The sequence below is a fragment of the Strix uralensis genome, chromosome 10 (genome assembly GCF_047716275.1).
Source record: "Strix uralensis isolate ZFMK-TIS-50842 chromosome 10, bStrUra1, whole genome shotgun sequence".
Classification (NCBI taxonomy): Eukaryota; Metazoa; Chordata; class Aves; order Strigiformes; family Strigidae; genus Strix; species Strix uralensis.
In genome coordinates, this window is record NC_133981.1 from 24,193,254 (window position 1) to 24,216,690 (window position 23,437).

The following is a 23,437-nucleotide window of genomic DNA, read 5'->3' on the forward strand; positions in this document are numbered from 1 at the left end:
CCCCCCGAGGGAAACTGGCCCTGGGGGCGGGGGGCCCGGGCAGGTGGCGGGGCGGTCCCCGGGGGTGACTCCGTGTGTGTGTGTCCGTCCCCACCCCCCCCCGGCTCCGGCCGAGCGCGCCGCGGAGCCGCGGCTCCCCCGCCAGCCCCGGGGCTGGGGCTGGGGCCGGGGCTGCGCTCCGAAGGGGCCGGCGCTTGTTTGGGTGTCCGCTCCCCCGCGGCGGGCAGAAAGGCTAATTTGCTTTATATGGCAGAGGATCAAATGCTCTGCTGTAACCTCTCGCTTCCAGGTACTCGCCCGCCCCGGCCCCTTCCTTCCTCCACAGCCCCTCCCGCGCCCTCCCCCGCAGCGCTGACAGCCCCGCCGGGGCCGGCGGTATAATAGGCCGCTGCCCGCCGTCCCGGGGCGGAGAGACGCTCCCCGGTGCCGCGCCCCGTGTGTGTGCATGCGGCGGTAACGGCTCCGGCCCGCCGCGCTGCTCAGGGCGCTGGGGGGGCCGCGCCGGGCCCGGCCCGTAGGGGCAGGGGCAGGGTAGGGGGCGGCGGGGCGATGGGCAGAGCCCCCGCGGGGCGCCCCGCTGCCCGGCTGCCAGCAGCGCCGGCCGGGGGGCTGCGCTAGGGCGGCCCGGCGGCCGGGGGTCCGACCCCCCAACCCCCGCCCCGGGCGGCGGCGAGGATGCAGCACCCGCTGGAGCTGGGGGCCGCGCACTACTTCCCGGCCGAAGCCTTCCCCGACCACCGCTCGCACCGCTACCGCAGCTTCATGATCGAGGAGATCCTCACCGACCCCCCGGACGCCAAGGGGGCCGCGCCGGCCGGGGAGCTGCTCAAGTTCGGGGTGCAGGCGCTGCTCTCCGCCCGGCCCTACCACAACCACCTCGGTACGTTCCGGGTGGGGGGGGCGGGGGGGCGCAGGGGGGATGGGAGGGGGGTCGCGGGGGAGCCCCCGCTCTCGCCCCGAGGGCTCCGGCGGCTGGGGGGGAGCGGGCCGGGGGCTGCGGGAGCGGGCCGGCGAGACGGGGAGGCATTTCCCGCTGATGCACTCGAGCGCCTTTTAGAGCCGGTCCCCTTGAAGAAAACGTCGTGAGTTTTGCCTAAAACCCAGCTGCCGGGCTTTGCCGGCCGTGCGCATCCCCGCCGGCTCCTCGCCGTGCCGCGGAGGCTTCCAGCCTGGCGAGGATTTGGGGCCTAAACTGAAGAAAGCGGCTTTACGGCTCCGACGCCGCTTGCACAAAACGTCCATTGAATTTCACGGGGAGACCGTTGTTGTCGATAGAGTTTTTTAGTGTTTTTTGGTAAGGTGTGAATTGCTGGAGCCTACGCAGTGGGGTAAACATCTGTATGGCTGCAAGAGGCGGACGGTGCTCTGCAGACATCGGTTTAGCTGGAAACCCGACATAGAGCTATTATATCTATAATATGTTATACATATTATTTATATATATAATAGTTGTATATTTATACATTTTAATATAATTTTATGTATTTATATATTTTTATATTTTATATTTTTATATATTTTTATATATTTTTATATTTTTATATATTTTAATATATTTTAATATATTTATATAAAGCGGGAGCCAGCGTGCTCTACCCGGTCTGACATAGTACTTAGGACAAATGCAGTGTGTTAAGGACGTAGTTATTTTTTTAAAACGCCATTATTTAATATAATTTAAATGCCGGTATTTATGGTGTGATGGCGAAAGCTTTCATTTCCCAAGCCATCTTCGTCTGCGGAGTCGCTGCTCTTTATCTGTAGAAACGAACGGAATAGGAGGATCCCAATTTCTTGTTTTTCTTTTAAAAGAGAAAGAGGAAAGCGTCAAGCCCCATAGCAAGGGAGCAACATATATTAGAATATCTGGAAATTAGTATTGTTTTCAAGATGGGCAGAACCCTTTGAAATACTGGACCAGCTAAAAGGCTCCCTACAGCCCTCACGGCTCAGCTCCGCCGGGTTCAGCGGGAGCAGGATCAGGCCCCGTAAGGGCGGGAGGCGAGTTCAGCTCAGGCCGAGGCGGCGGAGCTCGCAGAGGCCTCTAAAAGTCCTTTTCACGCCTCCGGTCTTGCTCCCGTGTGTGCCGGCGGGCAGGGCCGGGGCCCTCTCGGCCCGCTCGGCGGAGGGGAGCACCGGCCGCCCTGGCTTCGGGACCAGCGCCGGGACCGCGGGCCGAGGCCGGGAAGCGGCGGCGGGGCCGGGCCGGGCGGCGGCCCCAGCCCACCGGGGAGCGGCCCCGGCGTGTCTGCAGCAGCGTCCTCGGGGATGGGCTCGCTCCCTTTGGAAACTCTCCCTGTCCTGTCCCCGGACGCGTCTTCATAGGACAAGCGTGGGGCTGAGGTTCTCGGAGAGGGATATAATTTGTTCCCCGGTCGAAGATGTCCTGAAAACTGTTCGGGAGGGAAAAGCGGGGCCGTTCCCGGACCCCCGCCGCCCGCCGGGGCTCAGCCGGCTGCAGCGGGCCTGGCGGCTGCTGGGTGGCACCGGAGGGGAACGCTTTTCGGTTGATTTAAACTTGTAACCCCCCAAGTCATTCCGTAATTAGCAGCTGCCGGCTGAAGGGTAAAACGTGACCCTGTGCCGCGGAGGCGGCGGAGCCGGGGGGACCCGGGCAGCCCCGGGGGGCTCCGCTCCGCCTCGCTACGCCGTTGCGGAGAAAGGAGGAGAAGGGCCCGGGGATCCCCGCAGGGTCTGATCCCCGGGGACACCGAGGCACCCTGCAGCCCCGGGGGTCCCCGGGGGCCGGGCCGGGGGCTGCCCGGCGCTGACGGCCCCTCTCTCCCGCAGCGGTGCTGAAGGCGGAGCCGGCCGCCGTGTTCAAGTTCCCGCTGGCTCCCTTGGGCTGCTCGGGGCTGGGCTCGGCGCTGCTGGCCGCCGGCTCGGGGCTGCAGGGCGGCTCCGCCTCGCCCCATCTCCCGCTGGAGCTGCACCTCCGCGGCAAGCTGGAGCCGGGCCCCCCGGAGCCGGGCAGCAAGGCCAAGAAGGGCCGCCGCAGCCGCACCGTCTTCACCGAGCTGCAGCTCATGGGGCTGGAGAAGCGCTTCGAGAAGCAGAAATACCTCTCCACCCCCGACAGGTAGGCGATGCCGGGCCCTCCGGACCGGGGCCGGGACGGGGCGGGATGGGACGGGATGGGGGCTCATTTTTCCTGAAAAAGGAGGAGAGCTGCCAGCCGAGAGGAAAGCTGCCGGGGCAAACCGCCTCTCTTTCTCGCCCGCAGAATAGACCTGGCCGAATCGCTGGGGCTCAGCCAGCTCCAGGTGAAAACCTGGTACCAGAACAGGCGCATGAAATGGAAGAAAATAGTAAGTGCCCGAGTCCGACCCTTCCGTGCGCCGCACGGCGCCGGGTCCGCACCCCATCGGGGTACCGAGCGCTGCCCCGCGGGCTTATCCTTCTGCATGCCGGCCCTGACCAAATAATAGTAGTAATAATAATAATAATAATAATAATAATAGCAACAACAACAACATATGCCCCCGGTCTTTAAGGCCAGCATTGTCTGGGCCCCCGCCGGACCCCCCCGGTCCGAGCCCGCCCGGCTTTGCAGCTCAGCCCGCGGGTGCGGAGGGCGATCGCCACAGGTCGCCCGAGGCCCGAGCGCGGTGCTCCGCTCCGGGGGAGACGGAGGTTCCCTCCGCCCTGGGCTGACGGCAGCACGGTTTTACCGGGGTGCCCCCCTCCTTTGCCCCCTCCCCGCCTCGCAGGTGTTGCAGGGGGGCGGCCTGGAGTCCCCCACCAAGCCCAAGGGCCGCCCCAAGAAGAACTCCATCCCCAGCAGCGAGCAGCTCTCGGAGCAGGAGCGAGCCCGGGACGCCGAGAAGCTGCCCGAGAGCCTGGGCTCGCCGGCCGAGGTCAGCCAGGAGGAGTGAGGGCGACCGCCCGGCCCCACCGCCGCCGGCCCCGGCCGCCCCCCCCGGGCGCTGCCCGCCGAGCTCGCTGCCGGCCCCGCGCCTGCCCGCCCCGCCCGGCGGCGGCCCGGGGGGAAGAGGATGGAGGACAGCACGGTCAGTGGTTACGGTCGCCTTCGGTCTCTGGTGAACTGGGCGTCTTGGTCGGTCGCGTCCCCGTTCCCGTCCCCCCGCCCCGCCGATCCTCTCCGCGCCCGCGGAGCGCTGCGCCACGGACGCCTGTGTTGTGCGACGGCCCGGAGGGGCCAGGAGGACACTGGATCCCAACTTTCACATCTACTCGCTGTCTAAAACCCTGTGGTGCCCCTAGTTATTCGAAAACTGCATTTTATGATCAGTTTTATTAATGCGAAGATATTTACTTTATTTCAATAAAGTATTTTATGAACTATTACTCTGAGTAGTGTAATGCTTTTGAATTAAAGTGGTTTTTTTTTGTTTGTTTTTTTTTTTTTTTTTCCCCGCGGAGGCAGGTTAGAGATTCAAATCCAAGTTCGCAGGCAGAGCTGCAGAGGCAGAAGGAAGCGGTGCTGCCCAGGCCGGTACCGGGGCGGATTTTCCCGTCGCTTTCCCTGACGGATCGGCCTGCCCGTGCCCGGGAGAGGGAATACCCGCAGTCTTTGCTCGGGCAAATTTGGATGCTTTCACGCTTTAAAGATCCGTTAATTGCTGTCAAATAAGTTAATTACATTCCGCACTTCACATCCTAAATGATGCTTTTCAAAAACGCCGTTGGGGCAGAGCGTAGTAGTAGTCTGACAGCACACGATGGTGAGCGGCCTGACCAAATCGCTCCCAGCCCGCAGCACCGCCGAGCCCGCAAGCTCCGCTCCGCTCCGCGCCCGTCCGCCGCCGCCCGGCTCGGCTCTCCGCCGCGCTCCGCCGCTCTCCCGGGGCTCTGTGTGAACTGCTGCGACGTAGCACGAAATCGTGGCGCTTTGCTTTTTCCCTTCCTTTTTTTTTTTTTTCTTGTTTTCCCGGAGTCCCTGCTGTACGTTTTCCACGGAGATACCAAATTATAGAGCATCTGTGGAGACGTGCAATTACCGCCATCCTGCTAAAAAACAGACGCACCGCAGGAAACGGCGAGGGGCAGAGCGCGAGAGAAGGGTAGCGGGGCCGGAGGCAGCGCGGGCGCGTTGCTTGCGCGGTGCTGCGCGGCTGGGAGGTGACCGGCGGGCGGGCGCTGCGCGGCGGGACAGCCCTGGGCAGGGCCGGGGGCCCGGGCTGAGTCCGTGCTGTGAGGGCCCTAATTAGGCGGGTCTCCCAATGAAGGGCGGTAATTAGCAGCCGAGGGGGTGCCCTAAGGGCCGGTGGAGGCGGCGGTGCCGGGACGCCCCGTCTCGGGGGCGGCGGGAGCGGGCACGTCTCAAACCGCCCCAGCGCCGCACCGAAGCCGGCTTTCGGCAACGCTCCGGCGCTCGTCAAGGGCGCGAAGGCAGCGTCCCGGCGGGACTTTATTTACGGGCTTTAATTAAAAGTAGCCCCGAGCCTCCCCGCTCCGAGCCTGCCGCCGTGAAGGCGGCGCTGAAGTCCCCCTGCTCCTGCCACTCGTGTTCCCAGTTTTCCTCGTCTGCCCGTTTCCCCACGCTCCAGGGCGTCCGGGGGGCGGAGGCGAGCGGAGGGCCGGCGGGTGCCTCCGGGCCCAGCCCGGCTCGGGGATGCCCGGGGGTGGCTTCCTCTAGCCCAGGTTAAATAAACTCCCGGGATGAGCGATGGAGTGTTTGCAAGCACAGGATACGGCCATTGCTGAGTACACAGGAAGCAAGTTCATATTCTTATACTAAAATGACTTATATAGTTAAACAAACAATTCGTTTGAAATGTTTTATTTAAGCTGGGGCTGAGGATTAACGCTGGGAAGGGGGGAGGCGGCCGTGTGGCGGGCGGAGGGGCCGGGCAGAGCCCGGGCGGGCTGCGGGGTCCCTCGGCGCGGGCAGGGCACGGTGGGTGTTGGACTTTGTCACTTTATTTCATCTTCTGGCTATTGTTTCTGGTTAGGTTACAGGCTAACGACTTCAGTGCCCGTGAAAACAGCAGCCGGATTTAATTAGAAGGTGGATTCACCGGCGCATTAAACTAAATTAACAGGACGACAAGCGGTGTCCATCACCAATGTTAACCGGGGGTTTGGGAGCAGCTGGGCTTCGGTTACTGCTATCGCGCTAACGATACAACGTTAATATTTTCTTTTCACATTTGAGTAAGTGGCGGACAAGTGATTATTTTTCACAGACCATAAAGGCATTAAATAAGGAAAGTTGTTTTATTGTTTTTTTATCTCCTAGGCGGCGAGAGAGAAGAGCAGGAGGGGTTTAGGCGAGCTCGGGGGACCCCGTTTTCCGCGGGACCGGGGCCGAGCAGCGAGGGCCGGCCCTGGCCGGGGCGCGGGGGGCTGGTCCCGCCGGGGGGGCCGGGGCTCCCCGCGGCTCGCAGCCCCTCGCTCGCCGCGTCTTGCACCGGACCGCCCCGGCTCCCGGGAACACCGGGCTGGCGGCGGGCGCTCAGGGCAGCGCGGGCCGCGCTCCTGCCGCCGGCTGGGCCGCGCAGGCTGCGCACCCGCGCAGCGGGCATCTCTCCGGGAGGGTGGGAGGGGTGGGGTGCGCATCGGCCGCTCCACGCTTCCCCGCTGGAGCCGGAGGGAAATTTTGTTCTCTGGTTGGCCCGCGGCAGGGAAGGCTCCGGCGGGCGCTCGTTCGCAGCGTGGGGCGGGCCGCGGGGGTCTCCGCCGCTCCGTGGGCTCCGCAGCCCCGCTCCGGCCCCCCGCCCCTCTGCGCGTCCCTCCGGCAGGCAGAGCCCGGGGCAGAGCCGAGCCCGGGCCGCGGGGGCTCCGCGCTCCCGCAGCCTGCGGGCGAGCGGCGAGGAGCGCATTTCGGTGGGTAAACACGTATGAATGCAAACACTGTACCTCCAGCAGCGCACCGTGACCTCTGCATTAACGGGCTCCATCTCTGGAGCCGCTTACCTGGAAACATTTTTTAGTAGTCGCGACTTTAATGACAAACTTTGTCACTGACGCTAATAAAACCCAGAGTCCTCTCAGGTGAGAAATCTGTTAGAAGTAACTGACAAGCTGTTGTTTTGTTTTTGGTTTTTTTTTTTTTTTTCTTGTAAAATACTTTTTTAAAAAAAAAGTAAATTGTGTTCTCTTTTAATGAGTTTCTGTGTTATTTTCCGTTAGACTTTAATTTCCGCGTGTCACAGGGCAGGCTGCCTGCTGGGCTGGCTGGCGTGGCACTGCACCTCAGTGACAGCAGCTCAGAGCTGGGAACAGGGGGGTCTGTTTGAAAAGCAAAGGCAAGTGCCACCAGCTGTTGGTGACAGCCCTTCCAAACGCATTTTGATAATATGTGAGTGCATTTACAGACAGGGCTTCAGGACTCGCCTCAACCAGCATCAATCACCTTCACTGGCCGGTGAGCCACCACGAGGAAGTTACAACAGGCCTCACCAGCACACGGGTCTGGTGCTGATGGATAATTTTTGTTCATGCAGCACAATTGTTTCATTTTCAGCTATAATGAACCAGTACGGATGCTGTTAGGTGATGGGTGATACCTGCGCTCACAACAGCTCAGCAGTAGAACTTGTGTCAGCCCAGACACTCAGAGATGTCCAACAGGAGCCCTGGGGAAGAACTGGATGACTTTGTTCAGTGCTGTGATTTCTCCTCAGAGCCTTGTTCTGCCTGGGGGGATGATCTCTCCCTGCAGCACCTCAAAGCATGGCTGCCAGAAAAGCCACCCCCTGTCCCAGGGGTCTTTTGCTGGTGCTGTATAATTCTGGGGCCAGTAAAACATGCATGTAGCTAATATACCTGATGTTTGTTCTCATTTCTGTATATAAATAAGCTGTATTGGTATAACACATTTATTCTGGCATCCATGTTGAGGAACTCTACCATTTTAATTACACCAGTATAGGTAAAGCAGTGTATATTTTCTCTGTAAACAAAACAGAAGAGCATAGATTGAAGGCTGGAAAAGCAGAACCAAAAGTGGGTTCTTCCCATGTTTGAATGCTAATTGGGTCACAGTTAATTGGCACATGTTATGATAATTTTTTTAACAAAAATCTATTTAGGTGAGTTTCCAATTCAAACATCCTAAATTCCCTTTTTATGAAGCATCTCAGGGAAACCTGAGAAAGGTTCTGCTTTTTCATCAGTGTCAATTTAAATATAGCTCCATGGAACCAGATGATTTTAAGATTAATGACATGGGGTTTATACTGAGGTTAAAGCACAGGAGTGCTTGCTCCAGCGGGAGCAGAGCGGACACTGTGCGGGTGTTGTGAGGGGATCCCTGCTGCTGGCGGGCAGTGGCCTTGCCCTGATTCTCTGCTCCACACCTGAGAGGCAAGTGGAGATCTGCTGTGCTCTTCTGAAAGCAAAAATTAGTCCTAGAGCAAGACCTTGCAGGCACTCCTCACCAAAAAAAAAAAACCCCAAAACACGGTCCTGAGGCTGCCCTTTCCTGTCCGGCAGTTTCAGGGGGGAGCTGTGGGGATGGAGGGGAATGTGGGAGGATGCGGTGTGGATGGGGAAGTATGGAGGGATGGGGAGGGTTGTGATGGGAGGATGGAAGGGATGTGGGAGGATGCAAAGGGGTGGAGGGGGGAATACAGGGAGTATGGAGGGATGTGGGGTGGATGGAGGAGTGGGGATGCAGGGGGTTGCGAGTGGATGTGAGAGGATGCAAGGGAATGTGGGGAGGATGCAGGGTGAATGGGGGGGAGAATATCAAGGGATATGGAGAGGTGTGAGGGAGTGATGCAGGATGCATCGGGTGTGTGTGGGGGTGCAGGGATGATGGGCGGGGAGGCTGGAGGGGGATGCGGGGAGATGGAGGACTGGGGGATGGGATGTGGGGGTTTTGAGGGGATGTGGGGAGGATGGAGGGGGAAGTGGGAGTATGCGAGGGGGTGTGTGGTAGGCTGCGGGGTGGATGGAGGGGGGATATTGAGGGATGTGGGGTTGTGAGGGAGGAATGCAGGAGGTTTTGATGGGACGTGGGAAGAATGAAGGAGGATGTGGGAGGATGGAGGGGGATGCTGCAGGTGACTGCAGCCTGCACCCCCTCCCAGGTACTGATAAAATACATCACCTAGCACCACGTGTGTGTGCTGAGCTGAGGCTGGGGTGGGTTAGGCCTTCTTGGACTTGAAGAGAAAAAAGTTAACATCTATCTGGGGAATTTAGTACCAGTTTGGATAAAAATATAATGAAGGGATCAATATAATCTATTGAGTTCAGTCAAATTCTCTAAAAACCATTAACTAGCATGTGAAGTACTGTTATTAGACCTTTGTCTTAACCCAAAATGTTGGATTGAGGTCATTACATGTTCGGTTGTTTCAGCTGACTTGTATGGTAGATAAAACCTAAACGTTGAGTGCCTTATTCCATGAAATTCGGCCGAGTAATATGCAAATGAAGTTCAGGGCAAATTCTCATTAAACATGCTAGCATGGCTCTTGATACTATTATCTCTGCTCAGCTAAGTTTTCCATGAAATCTATAGGAAATTTGCCAGAATTAAGGCTCCGGGATATGAATGGTTACCTTTAATGAAATTGGTGATGACCGTTGCATCAGTAGGCAGCGGTTTTCATAGCATACTTTAAAAATACATGCTCTTATCCATGCAGCTCTGTGTTGATGGAAAAAGTCACAGACACAGTCTTGTATGGGTTCATCAGTTTACAAACAGAGTCCATTAAAACATGATAATGTATAAAATGGGTTCTTCCTCTGCAAGATCCTCAAATCCATTGTTTATACTGTATCTATATTAACAAACCACAAAATAAGCTTGTGGCATTTCTAAAACATATTTTTTTAGGTTCAGAATGTGGAAACTTTCTGCAATTGAAACGGTATAAAAGGCAAATAAATAAAAGAAGATTGATTTGTGTCTGAATCTGAGTATTAGCTTGAATAAGATTTCATTTTTCAACACAATTTTTCCCTCTTGATAGTTAATTTAAGTAGTGATAGGCAGTGTACATTCACTCTCTGAATAGATATTGAAGTTAGTGGATGATATTTAAATTGAAGGTACTATTTAAGGAAGAAAGCCTTGAGTTAAAGAGTTCAAGTACAGATATACTTAAAGCATGATGTCCTTTTTCATTCATACTTAAAAGTTACTCAGGCATGACTTGCAGTGAAAAATTATGCAACCCCATTCATTTATGATGCTTCCAGCCTGATATTTCATAACTGCTAGCCTGAAAGCTTGCCAGTGCAGGATCTCTAGACCTCAGCGGCATTCTACGAGGATCAAGAAAATAAGGGGTAAACAGAGCCCAGAAGAGAATAGGCAGATGTGCAGTAGTTAGTCACACACTGAAAACTGCATGTCCTAGGAACTCTGACGTCTTTCTGAAGACACAGTACTACAATAACTGGAAGAAGAGAGCCTCAAACACTGTGCTGGGCCATCTTACATGAATTACAGCACAACTGTTCTCCAACTCCCAGACTTGCACTTTGTATAGTATGAATGTTGTGTCAGGGAAGTTCTGGGTATAAATCTACATGTGGCAGTAGATCTTGGCAAAATGCAAGTCTACCTTCAGCTGGCAAGGAAGGTACTCTCAAAATAGGCTTTTTTTTTCACCACGGTAAGGTCTGTGAGGGAGAAGCTGGCTGTTCTGTTTGAGCTAACAAGTTTTTTCCTTCTCTACTGCTTGACTGACTACGAGGTCTTAGATTTCACCCGATTAACGCCGCTAGGCACACTTTCTGAGGTATTTACTAAAGATTAAACACAAGTATTCAAGAATTTAACATAAACCCCAAATAATTTCAAATTATGTTCTCTCTTAATTACATCATTTGCTGAAATACGGAAGCAAATAAAATCTTGTCTAAATTAAAATAGCTTTTAATAGACATTTAAGAAAAAGAATCATTAGTGTGTCTTGTCCACTTCTCCTTCCTGTAAAAGTGAGAGCTGTGTTGCTGAATATTCCTGTTTCTTAAACAGAAATTCTCATAGGGCCTGTTCAGTCAATGCAAAATGCTGGATTTTTGTGCCAGTCCTTGCAGATGTTCAGAGACTTCCCTCATTGTAGCTCTCTGAGGCTTATTACTGCCATAGGGAAGGTTGAAAGGGCACTGTAAGGTTTTTTGAACTCTGTGGTGTGCCGTGAAATTTCCACGTTAATGAGTGTGGAAATATTTCATATTCATATTTTGTACTGTTAATTGTAGAAGTCACAGAGTACTGCTTGTTTCCTGGTCGGAAGGCGTTTCTCACCGGGTAAGTGTTAGTGTATGGGCTGTGCATGTAATAACTGAACGTAACACGTTAAGCTCAGTGGTTATTTGAAATTAAAATTCATTATTCACTAGTATTTGTACTAGTAAAGTACAAGTGCTCAAATATTTGCAGAAAGCAAATGTGAAGCAGCTGTAAATATGGCTGAATTTACTTCTGAATTTTAATGAATATTTGCAGATTTTTGGCTAAGCTGTAATGTATGTGCGTATGGGACAGAAGGCTTGTAAATGCCAGTGCTTTACACTTACCAGTGTGTAAATTGCAGCTAAGCCCGCTGGATTTAACTTTTATATCCTTAGTTTAAAGGGAAAAATACAACCTTGTTTGAAAAAAACCAAAAACAAAACCCTTCAAAAATACACAGAACATCAGAAGCTTTAGATAAACATATATATTAGTGGTCTGTAACCTTCACTGGCTTGTGGGTGAAAAGTGAGTAGTTTAACTCTTTCATTTCCAGCAAGCACAAGCAGTACCCAAAGGTTGAAGGAGAAGTGTGTTGCCCAGGATCCACCGCTCCGGGTCTGCAAGCCAAGATCTGCCCCCGCGGTTCCAGAGAACTCACTCTTGGGGTGGAAGCTAAGGAATTTGTCATGGTTTTCACAAAACATCATTAAGCCATAGTTTGTATTTTCAGTGTGAAAACAGGCTCATTGTGAGCAGGAGTATTGGGTTTCAAATGGATATAGTTTGGAAACCTCGGAATGGCAAGCACTGTTGGGCGATGTGCTCCAGAGACAGCACGTGGCATCCATCAGCCATCCTTCAGCCTCCTTGATACAGATAATTTCCAGTTAGTTTTTCTTTCTTACCTCTACTGGAACAGGAAATATCTGGATGGCAAAACCTTCACAGATTTCTATGAGGATCTCGCGCTTGTATTCCTAATGCTTAAAATTCAATAAAAGAGTTGCTGCTGTAATTCATGCTCTGGATTTCCAGAACTACCTTGTGCTTTCACCGTGTCTACAGTGCAAACATAGCCCAAGGGAGGCAGGAGGTAATGGATCCACTGAGTGTGCATCGTACGAGTAGTCCTGTGTGCTTCCACTGAGCTTTTGGGTGTCCAGAAATGCTGGATGTATGGCCAAAGAAGCTGTAAATGAAATGTAAGAGTGATGGTCGGCTGCTAAAAGCTCTAGTATTGGCAAATGTGTTTGTGGCATTTGTGCAGTCAGAAACTCATACTTACTGTCTCCTCTTCTCAAAAAGGGTGATGTTTTCTGTTTTCTAGGCCTCTAAGCATGTAAAATGCATTTGCTTGTTTCCTTGCTTTGCATGATTATGCAAGCAGAGTTGTATATATACCTAGTTTTGAAATTACTGTGCTTCCTTCTACTCATTGATCTTTATTCTTCCTGCAGAGCCCCTTTTACTATGTTGTATGATATATTTTTTAGGTTTGGAAATCATGATTAATTATGACTTCAGAAGATGATGCTTTTCAGAATGAAAAGCAGATTGTCATGAAGGTGAAGAAGAGATCTTTGTTATTTGCTGTGAACCTCTTGTAGCCTCAAGTCTATAAAACCATGTAACCTATTGGATTGTACTTAACAGGGATGCACATGGAAGTGCTGCTCAGAAACATCTACAGGGGGACAAAAAAAAGCCTCTGCATTGTCTTGAACTCTTGTTACTAAAGCAGTTCTAGTGCATCTTTAGAGTATATTTATACTATGTTAGTACTTAAGAGTTCCAGTCATAGACCAGCATCCACATTTCTAGATGTTGCAATGTCACATGGGTACAGTCATCCTGTTGTATTCTCTTTCTTGTGTTGCAATCCTTATTTTTTATGAAGGGATTTATAAAAGCAACTGACATCCTGACAGAATTTTTTGTAACCATATTGTGATGTGATCTGTTGGTTTGATATAGAAGTAAATAGTTAGGATGAAAAGGTATTTCTTTGTGACTAAAGTTTTTGACTCTGTACGGCCCCTCACAGTGTCTTCTCTTAGATGAGACAAACTCCAGAGGAGATGTTACCCCTATATGAATTTGGAATAGTTATGTTTGGGTTGGATAAGAAAATACTACCTTTACAACCAGAGAGCCCGTAATTGGCGGTACCCAAAACTGGGTCAAAGACTGTAGCACATATTTATATTTTCTGCCCTATTAAAATTAAAAAACCCCACTGTGTTTTCTTAGGCTTGGATATATGCACTCTACAAGAATTCTCTTCTTTGACCTTACGTTTACATATCTCACATTTTCCAGGTGCGTTTTCCCTGATGATATTTTTATTAGTGTATTCATGGTAAATGTGTCCTTGAGTGTCCACAAATTCTGCCCAATATACATTCTGTTACTGCATTCAATGCAGATGAAAGCTTCAAGGCAAAGCATAATTTCCAGGGTAGATTTTATAAATAGAGCTGCTGTACCTGGGAGACGCAACTTCTCTTCCCAGAAAAGAAATGTAGGTTTAATTCTGGATCCTTCTATGCACTGATTCTATAAGGAAACAAGAGGTTCAGAAATAATGATTGGCCTAGAATGGCATGAATACAGGTTTCATCCTGATAATTTCTAATCATAAGTATTTTTCCCTGATCTGAGTCTGGCAGATTCTTATTCATTATTCTCAGATCCCTCTAGTTTCTGTTGTGCTGCAGCCCATAAGAGTTGACATGTAATGAAGAACCACTTTAACGATTAGAAAATGAGTAATGAGACAACTCCAGAAATTTACACTCCAGGTTGCTCAAGGATTTCCTGAGTTCTTACATTTATTTGTCATTTTCAGCCGAGTTATCCCTGGTATATGACAGATTGTCTGTCAACACGTTCTGTTATCTGTGCAATACATGAAGAACTACTTCCTGGTTTTTGCTTTTTAACATGCCACCCGATAATTTCATTTGATATACTTAAGTGGTATGTTTTCACAAAGATAACGGCCTCTTTTCTTTTTCCCCATGCAAATCTTTGGTTTATGGAGCTCTGTTATTGTTTCTCTCAGCCTTTTTCTGCCTTCCCTGCACCCCAGTCACACCTCTTGGGCTGTACTGAGGTTCATCACACTTTGGTCTAAGATGTGGTGGGTTTAATTTCTGACTGAGAAGCATCAGTGATGAGGTAGGCATATACAGTGCTGCTTAAAGCAAGAACTGCTAGCACGGACCGTTCTGGCTTGTGTTCCGTATATTTTATCAAGAACTTTTTCAGAGTTCTAGCTGCAAATTCATGTCCGTCCGTGGTATCTTAAATCCTCTATATCAGTGTTTATGGAGTCCTTGTGCTAAAATAATCCCTACTCATGTAATCAGGTTGCCCTCTAATGGTTAGCTTTGATTCAGAGCACGCTCAGGCTTGCTGATGACTGGAGGAATTTTTACCTTGATTCCTGTGGAAGAGGCCTAAATGTTTTACTCTGCAAGACTATGGTTCACGGGCTGGCTGGGCGATGGAGCTGTGCTTTACGGAGGAGAAGGTGGAAGCCTCTTCAGAGGCTGTGGTTGCAACCCTGTTTGTTTATAAATCTGGTTTTGATTTCTTTTAATTAACTGTACGTTTTAAGAGCTGGAATTCATTGATGTCAGGGTTCATTACTGAAAAGTTTGTGTTAACTGTTTAAAAAAATTGGACTGAAAACAGCTAGAATGGGAACTTTTTCCTATGTGTCTAATGTTTCGTCCTGTCCCTGTGCTTTCCCAAAGAATTCAGAGATGTTCTCTAAAGTCAAATGGCACCCACCCCTCCCCCAACCAAAAAGGAGAAAAGCAAAGGAAAAAAGTTTCTTGCATAGGCAAATATGAAAAAATCTCCCTCCAAATGTTGGAAAAATGTTTTTATTTTAAACCTAGGTAATATGATGCATTAAAAGACTAGTGAGAAAGATGGGAAATTTTAGCAACATAGAATATTTTTGGTGTTGACTGCTTAGTCAGGCACTGTTTTGAGTGGAAATAAACTTCTGGGATCTGGCAGTATCCTGTGCTCTCTGCGAATATATTCTGACTGCATTCAGGTAATATGTTCAGCTTATTTTTTCTCAGAAGATGTAACTAAGGATCAGAGTTTAAGGAAGACTTGTGGTAGAGCCGAAGACAGGTTTCTCTTGTTGAGGGTTAAACTGCATGTAATACGGTTGAATGTTTGAGAATAACTAAAAAAAAAAAAAAAAAAACCACTAAAAAAAAAATCCACTTATGTAAAAGAAAATCCTGAAATAATAATAGGAAAACCTTAACCAAATTTTTGAGCTTAGAAAATGAAGATGATTTTACATGTGTTTATGAACCCAAGTACTTTTCTGTAATAAAAACAATCCTTGAAGACAGAATCACAGAATCACAGAATCAACTAGGTTGGAAAGGACCTTGAAGATCATCTAGTCCAACCATTAACCTAGCACTGCCAGTTCCCATCTACACCATATCACCCAGCGCTATATCGACCCTACTCTTAAACACCTCCAGGGATGGGGATTCCACCACCTCCCTGGGCAATCCATTCCACTGCCTAATAACCCGTTCTGTAAAGAAATACTTCCTGAAAGACCCATGACACTGAATTTTTTATCAGGTAGTGTAATAGCATCCTTGAAGTTAATTTTGGTTTTGTCATGGGATTTAATGAGGCTAAGATTTTACCTACCAGATCTTAACACAAAAATTTTAGCCCTTATCCAAAATAAATGTAGTTTCTTTTCAAAGTATGAAGACAAACAAAATTCCTTGGAACAAGAAGTGAAGAAGCAATGCATAAGGACAGTTTTACTTTTCCTTACTTGTATATTATGCATGTTTTTCCTATAAGTTTCCCTACACCCTCCAGGTACACTCATGCATACACACATAACATGCAGCAGCAGGGATAATGTAACTAAGGCAACTGAGTACTGAAAACTAATTTAATTCCTAATTTCTTTTCAAGGGTATTTATTAGAAGTTAAAATCAAGGTAGAAACAGAGGATTTGCCCCAGCAATCTGAGAGGCAAACTAAAGATGCTTTATTTAGCAATACGTGGATATTTATTTGTACTTGATAGGAACATGTTGATAGGAACATGCCTGTTTATGTGTGGTGTGAGACATTTTCAGAATTACATCTATGAATCTCTGCATATTTACCCACTACCTGAGATGTCTTACTCTGCTGGTAAAACTTTATTTACCAGTTATGGAGCTGCTTGGAGACTATTTCTGTAGCAGATGAGATGTTGAGTCTGTACAAACAAGCATACCTCCCATCCTTGGTAAGCCACACGACCTCATCAGATACTTGGAAAAGACAAAGCTAACTTCCTTTGTATTAGAAAGAGGAAAGGCATCTGGTTTTCTATTACTCTTCACACGTCTCTTTTTACTAATGTCTAATACAGGAGTGGCCAAAATCAAAGTTTACTTGATTAATGTGGATGCTAAACCCAACAGAGTTCCAGCATTGCACCTGAAGATTTCAATCTGGGGTCCCCTCTGGGTGGACGTACAGTCACTTTTTAACCACGGGCCATAGACTGAAGTGGACACCATGTATACTATAATTGCAGGGAGAAATTTTGGTAGTACAAACTGACCTGGAGGCTGAAATGTATGACAGCGCCAAGTAATGCCACCATAGAAGGTGGCAGAAATGTGGGCTTGTTCTGCAGTCCATTTGCAATCTCTACCTGAAGACTTTACCTGCAGAGCGTTTGCACCCCCAGGTCTCGGAGCAGACTGGCATCAAACCTTGCTGAGGTTTCCCACGGGAACGGCTGGGTTTGGGATGTAGAGCTACAAGGGTGAGGCTGCTAAACAGTGATGTAATGGCAGAAGCTGTATTTAGGAGCCGTGCTGTTGCACTGAGATTCTGTTTGCATCCTGTAGTGAAATTTTTCACAGCAATACAGTGTAGTTTGGATACCCCGCATGCCTGGGAGCAGGCACAAAGGCCACAGTGTTTAATGGAAATTTTGATGATCTGGAGCACCGACAGCCTTCACTTCTTTGCAAGTGTCTGGCCTTGTCTAAAGAAACAATACTGTTGCCTCTAAGCCAGTAAGCTCAACCAAAACCATGGATGTGAATGTTGTTTGGAGGTTAAAGGAAGCAGAAGGAAGGAGTGAAGATGGCAGTGGCCCGCATAAATTTCTAATCTGCTGTAAACCTCACATTCAGATTGAAATTTTGCAGTGCAGGGACCCCCCAAAGTGGTGCTGGATATTAGTGTATTACAAAAGAAGGAAAGAGAGAGGAAAAAAAAAAAAAAGAAGAAAATGGCTCCCCAAGAGTTCAAAGTGGGATTCTGGTTTGTGTTGGATCCTTGTACTGTACGCTTAGAGTACTCCAGTCCACCTGAAGGATCAAAAGTGTCCTCAAGCCCTTAAATAGATGACTCGGAAATACTTGAAATGTGTTTCATTTTATGGTAAGTTTAATGTTTCTAACCTCGGCGCAATTTACAATTACAATAAATATCACAAAAAATTAATGTGGCCACTTCAAATACAAAAGAACGACAAAGTGTAATCTGAGAAAATTTTATCAACATGCAATTTCCTTAACAAAAACATCAATGTATCATTTCAGCATGCTGAGAAATATTTATCTTTTGGGACAGCAAAATCATTTGCAGAACGTTTTAACTGCTAAATAAATATTTTACTGGCAACTTCTGAGGCATCATAAATGCAGTCAATATAAACAAAGCAATGTGGAAACCAGCTCCAGCCTCAGTTCAAATGACGGTTGGCTAGTTCATAGCAACTCAGGATTATGGGATGTATTTGGCTGAGCTTCAGCATTTGGAACTGTCTGATTTCTTCCTGCTATTATAAGCAAGTTCGCTTAGTTTATTTGGAAGTTCTGGCAGTGGGAGCCACAGCGAACTTTTAGTACTAGTGATGCAACTAGTTAGTATTTAACTGAAACCTGTCTTTTAATAGTTAAATTTAATTTTTTTAATTGAATCCAGTGGGTATGAAAAATGTGGAATTTGCAGCCTCAGAGGCAGAAGAACATCAAGGCCATGGTGTCTTGAAATTCCTCGTGGGCCCCAGCCAACATGCTTCACCTCTGACCATGTCGTTCCAATGTCCATGTTAGCCATACTCTCTTCCTTGACTGCCCAGCTGATTTTTTCAAGGATTGTTTCAGAAAGTTGCATCTGTCTTGTGGAAATAAAGCAGAGTCTTCTTCCACAGTGCAGTTGAAGAATTAGTTATTCCTTACTGGGACTGTTGCTGCTGTCCTTATTCACAAGGATAACAAAAAATCTGAGATTTTGCTTTCTTTTTTGTATTGTTATTACTCAGCACTTGCCATTTTTAAAGTGGTATTTTTTACTTAAGCTGGATGATAATTGTCTATTTCCCAGTACAGCTGCTCATTTTGATTTGTGTGCCATTATTTGTGTCTAATATGGAACAGTATCATACTTTATTGAATATTTATCAAAAAGTGTTTAAAGTATTTCAAGAGCTATAAACATGTAAATGTTTATATATATTACATATAAATGTAATTTCTTAAGGGATATCTGTTGACAGTCATTAGCTTTGGTGCCTTATTGGTTTCTTGTCTGTTTTGATGGTGTTTTGCATGTGCTGATTCAAATATTAAGCAAGTACATTTTCAGGTGGTAATAACTGGATGTCCTGAGCTTAGGAAGAAGTTACTTGCTAAGACTGTTGACTTTATTAATATAGCTTCTCAGATTTGTTTTATCTGTTTGCAAAAGGTTTGCAGCTCCTAGAGGTTAATTTAAAAATAGTTTTGTTTTTAAGTAACTTAATAAGATGTTTTAGAAAATGTGAATAAATAAATATTAATTAGGTTGATTGATGTATCCTCAATCCTTGTAGACACAATAGATTTGTTACTGTGATTTGACTTCTGACAATACTTGAAGAGTTTTATTATCTTAAAGATTCTTAACATGTTCACCCCTACTTCTGGGGCCATATTTTAGTATATGAAGCAGGAATAGTAGCAAAAAGAAAAGGATTTTCAAGGATGAGGTATCTGTTTCACACAACAAAGGCATGTCAACAAGGTTCTTTAAAACTTTAAATGTATCTGTAGAAGATCAGAGAGGAGATGGTGTAAGAATTTGGTAAGGAGGTGCTTCCAGACCACCAGTGTCATTCATGGATTATGAGTGACTGGTTGAAAATTGTTGCAAAATGGGTGTTCTCTGCATAAGTCTCCTAATTCACACATCTAATGAAAGTCCATGTGGGTCTAGCTGGGAACTTGTTAGCATCTCTCTCAGAAAGGATGAGAGTGGAAGCTGCTCTCAGCTGCAGCTGGGAATTGAAGACTTAGTTAAGGCACACTGGCTGAGAGATATCAAGAAAGTTGTACTGCTGCTTCATCTCTTCTACAGTCTGTTGTGGTGTTTGGTGCATGGATCACTCCTCCATCCAAGGATATGGGTCCTCCCTAGATTATCCGTCTCTGTACCATCATGTTCTGTATTACATTTCAGAGTTCACTGTTCAATCTTGCTTTTTTAATAAAGCTGTAGCCTTTCCTACTAAGGAGAGAGTGAAATGAAGAGGATTAAAAAACTCTTCTTGCCCTTTAAGAATGAGTGCAGGTCTCAGCTCCCAGAAGATGAGGATTTTGTGGTGGTCAGCTGACAAATGGAAAATGAAACACCAGTGTGGGAGAGATGTGCTGCTAGTTATGTGTGTGGCACTGCTGAGTCATCTGGGATGAGTTTGGGAATACAATACTTTAGAGTGAGTATTGGAGAGGGAAAGGAGGTAGCCATCAGGTAGGGAGGTGAAGACCAAGATACAGATTGTAATTGAACCAAACTGTAATTATCCAAAAAGAATTCACTGGCTTTAACCTCTCTGAATGTATTTCTCCATAAATAGAGCAGCTTCCTCTTTCCCATGCTCATTGACTGGAATATCACAGAGTCAGAGGAAACTGGCTGGTGATATCTAGGACCGGCTTGCTGGTGGCTGTGGTGAGGACCATCCACTTGAATGCTAGGATGTGGAAATCAGCTAGATGGCATCTCGAATGTTCAGCAGGCTAGGCCATGGGCATTGTGCCTGCTTTGCCTCTGTGACTCCACTGTATGTCTGTGTATGCATATATGTATACTACAATAATGGATAACACATTTGTCTGCCATCTGAGCAAATACTTAGAGTTTTGAGAGCTATGAGTGAGTTGGGGTAACTTTACCTCATGTATGGGACATAACCCAATCTAATTCATGAAGCGTTAAATGTCTACCACAGACTCTTGTGATTTAGATTTTTTTTTAAGTAGTATACTTAAAGGATAAAAAACTCCCTCTTTTTTAGCACCACACTTACTTTATGGAATGAGCAGTTTCCCCCAGTGTTTGAAGCATGATTAAAAACATCAGAAGAATGCTGTATCATACAGGGAAAGATGAACACACATTTATTTCACTTACAATGCATCTTTCAGATGTGACTGGGAAATACATTCTTGTGTTCGTAATTGGGTATAAAAACAGAGGCAAGAGTTTATTCAGTACCCAAATCCATTTAAATAGTGCATGTTACTAGGGCTTCTTGGTAGTAACTGCAATTTAATCCTTGCTTAAAAGGATTTTTTTGATTAATTGAACACACAGGAAGAAACTGACAATACTGTTCTTTGCAAAAGAAACAGTTATTTTTAGGCAGTTGCTCAAATTTTGGGTTGCTTTGTTCCTGTTAAATCTCAGTCTTTGGCAAAAATCCTGTTTTAAAAGCACGCTCTAAAGTTCTGGGACTTCAGCAGGGCTAAGGCTTTTGCATGTGCTCAAGGGCTTCGCTGAATAAGTTTCAAGGACAGTTTTTACAGAATTGGGGACATCAGTGACTGGTTTTGCAACATGGCAACAAGCAATTTGATAAAAGTTTGAGTTTATGACAAAATCCCTGTTTGCTGCAATGAAAATTGCTGATTTCTGATTTTTTAACCTTTTTTCTGAGGAAACAGGACCTACAGGAAACCAGACTTGATTAGGTTGTCGACCAAATTAAGGGATTTTTAGTGTGTATGGTAGAATTAAGAAGGAAGAGAACTTGTCTTCCCTCCTGTTTCCTCAATCCCCAAATATATCTCTTCATTTCTAGTCAGGTATCATGTTCACAAAAACATCTTTATGTGTCAGGGACTGAATTTCTGAATGGCATGACTTGGTATAAGGTACTTGATTGTTATTTCCCGTTGGCTGTAAAACTGTCAATCCCAGCTCAAAATCAGGACTCAAGCCCCCAGGAATCACAAAACTGGCTTGAAAAGAATCACAAACCTTAATGAAAACTAATTGTTTTGCTTGTGATCTTTAAGTCATTTGGGCTGTGCTTTTTAAAGCTTCTCTGTACTCTTGCTATTCACTCTGTGCCACTGAGGCTTAGAAACTTAAAGCCTCAACTTCATTTTATACATAACTAAGGAAAAAACCCACAACCTAATTACCATGACATTCAAGGTAAAAGATAACAAGCAATATTGTGACAGTCCTTAGAAATAAGAGAACTTCTGAGTTCATCTGTGGCCGTATTAGAAAATGTAACATCAAAAAGTGTGATTAATCAAATTTGCAAACCTTTCTGTAGTTGTATAGGATGATAGGAAAAAAATAACTTGGATTCATGAAGGTGAGCACCTTCCTTATGAGGACAGGCTGAGAGAGTTGGGGGGGTTCAGCTGGAGAAGAGAAGGCTCCGGGGAGACCTTAGAGTGGCCTTCCAGGACTTAAAGGGGCTACAGGAAAGGTGGGGAGGGACTTTTTATGAGGGCATGAAGGGATAGGATGAGGGGCAACAGTTTTAAACTGAGAGAGGGCAGATTTAGATCAGATCTAAGGAAGAAATTCTTCCCTGTGAGGGTGGTGAGGCCCTGGCACAGGTTGCCCAGAGAAGCTGTGGCTGCCCCCTCCCTGGAAGGGTTCAAGGCTGGGTTGGACGGGGCTTTGGGCAACCTGGGCTGGTGGAAGGTGTCCCTGCCCATGGCAGGGGGTTGGAACTAGGTCATCTTTAAGGTCCCTTCCAACCCAAACTGTTCTATGATTCTATGATTAAAATATGTTCATTGTTACTCTGGTGCTATATTTCGTTTTTGACTTTCAACTCCCTTCCAGTTTCAGATAAAGCCTACAGTTTTATCTGTGCCAAGAAGGAGCATTGGAGAATTCTTTTGTGTCCAAGTTCATGAATCCTTCTTTTCTAAAATCTGTTTAATAAAGATAGTAATATGTAACTTGTGGGAATGTTATGAGGTTTTCTCTGATTAACAGCTGTAAAATGCCCTGGGATTCATAGGTAGGAAGTGCTTTGAAGGTTTACAGTGGGTTTTAAAGTGGTGCTTGGTATTGGTGTTGCAGGTGGTGTCAAAAGTAAACATCCCTTAGTACTTCTGCAATTCTTATCGCAAATTCCCCAGTAAGTTAGTCTTAAATACATGGTAGAAATCTAACATAATTCCACCTCAATAAATTTGCAGAATAGAGTAGAATTAGTTCACGGTACATTTTGCTGCACAAACACTTCATTTTTATTAAAGAAATGATGTTACCTGCCCCTGTATCATGCCACTAAAGAATACTGAAGCAGGAGGTAATCAGCTTGTGGGTCAGTTCGTGCAAGTATTAATTCAAAGCATCTTTTCTGTCTTGACAGGTTGGTTAACGCATAGTGTTTTCTGGCTGATATATTCCAACCCTTACACTTTAAACATTGTATTTATCGGCCCTTTATTAAATATACAAAACAAGACCGCACTCGCCAAAGTCTGTCACAGCCCATTTTGTTGTCACAGTGCATTTTGCTATATGCTGAGGAATGAGAGTCCAAGCCACAAAGTCGGCTCATTTTAGCCTCAATGGCTTTTTAAAAAGCTTGCAGCTTAAAATAATACATTATTAAGGTATTCAGACTTGTCAAAATTAATAATTAATATCACATTTATGTTCCCCACACATACACAGAGTCTTTAATTCACTTCAGTTTGTATTCCAGCCAAGGGGCTATGAGCTGTAACCTGCTCCTGCAGCGGAAGGGTGCCCGGGAGGCAGCTTGGGGCTGCTGCCTTCTGGCTCCCCAGCTCGCATGTGTTATCTAATATGAGTTTTCAGTTGTTACTCTGTAAGTTCTCTGAGTTTGTGTATGATCTGATGGTCTATTAATAATAATAATATTAAGAATGCAAATTTTAAGAAAGAGGGGAAAAACTATCTCCATATGTTTATTTTTAAGATCCTGGAGAAACTTGACTCTTGGGATAAGGGAGTAACTTAACAGGTGTTTGTGAATGTTA

The 23,437-nt window shown here is 47.1% G+C and overlaps 1 protein-coding gene across 2 annotated transcripts; it reads left to right on the forward strand.

Annotated features, from left to right (window-relative positions):
• Positions 1-421: 421 nt before the first annotated feature.
• On the forward strand, positions 422-4,978 carry BARX1 (BARX homeobox 1). 2 transcript variants are annotated; one of them, XM_074879017.1, is made up of 4 exons: positions 422-880; positions 2,791-3,079; positions 3,224-3,308; positions 3,785-4,978. In XM_074879017.1, exons 1-4 carry the CDS (start codon positions 676-678, stop codon positions 4,259-4,261), a joined length of 1,056 nt encoding a protein of 351 aa, XP_074735118.1. In that variant the 5' UTR covers positions 422-675; the 3' UTR covers positions 4,262-4,978. The 2 variants fall into 2 exon arrangements, with proteins under 2 accessions (XP_074735118.1, XP_074735119.1); XM_074879018.1 differs by having other exon boundaries at positions 3,711-3,960.
• Positions 4,979-23,437: the final 18,459 nt, after the last annotated feature.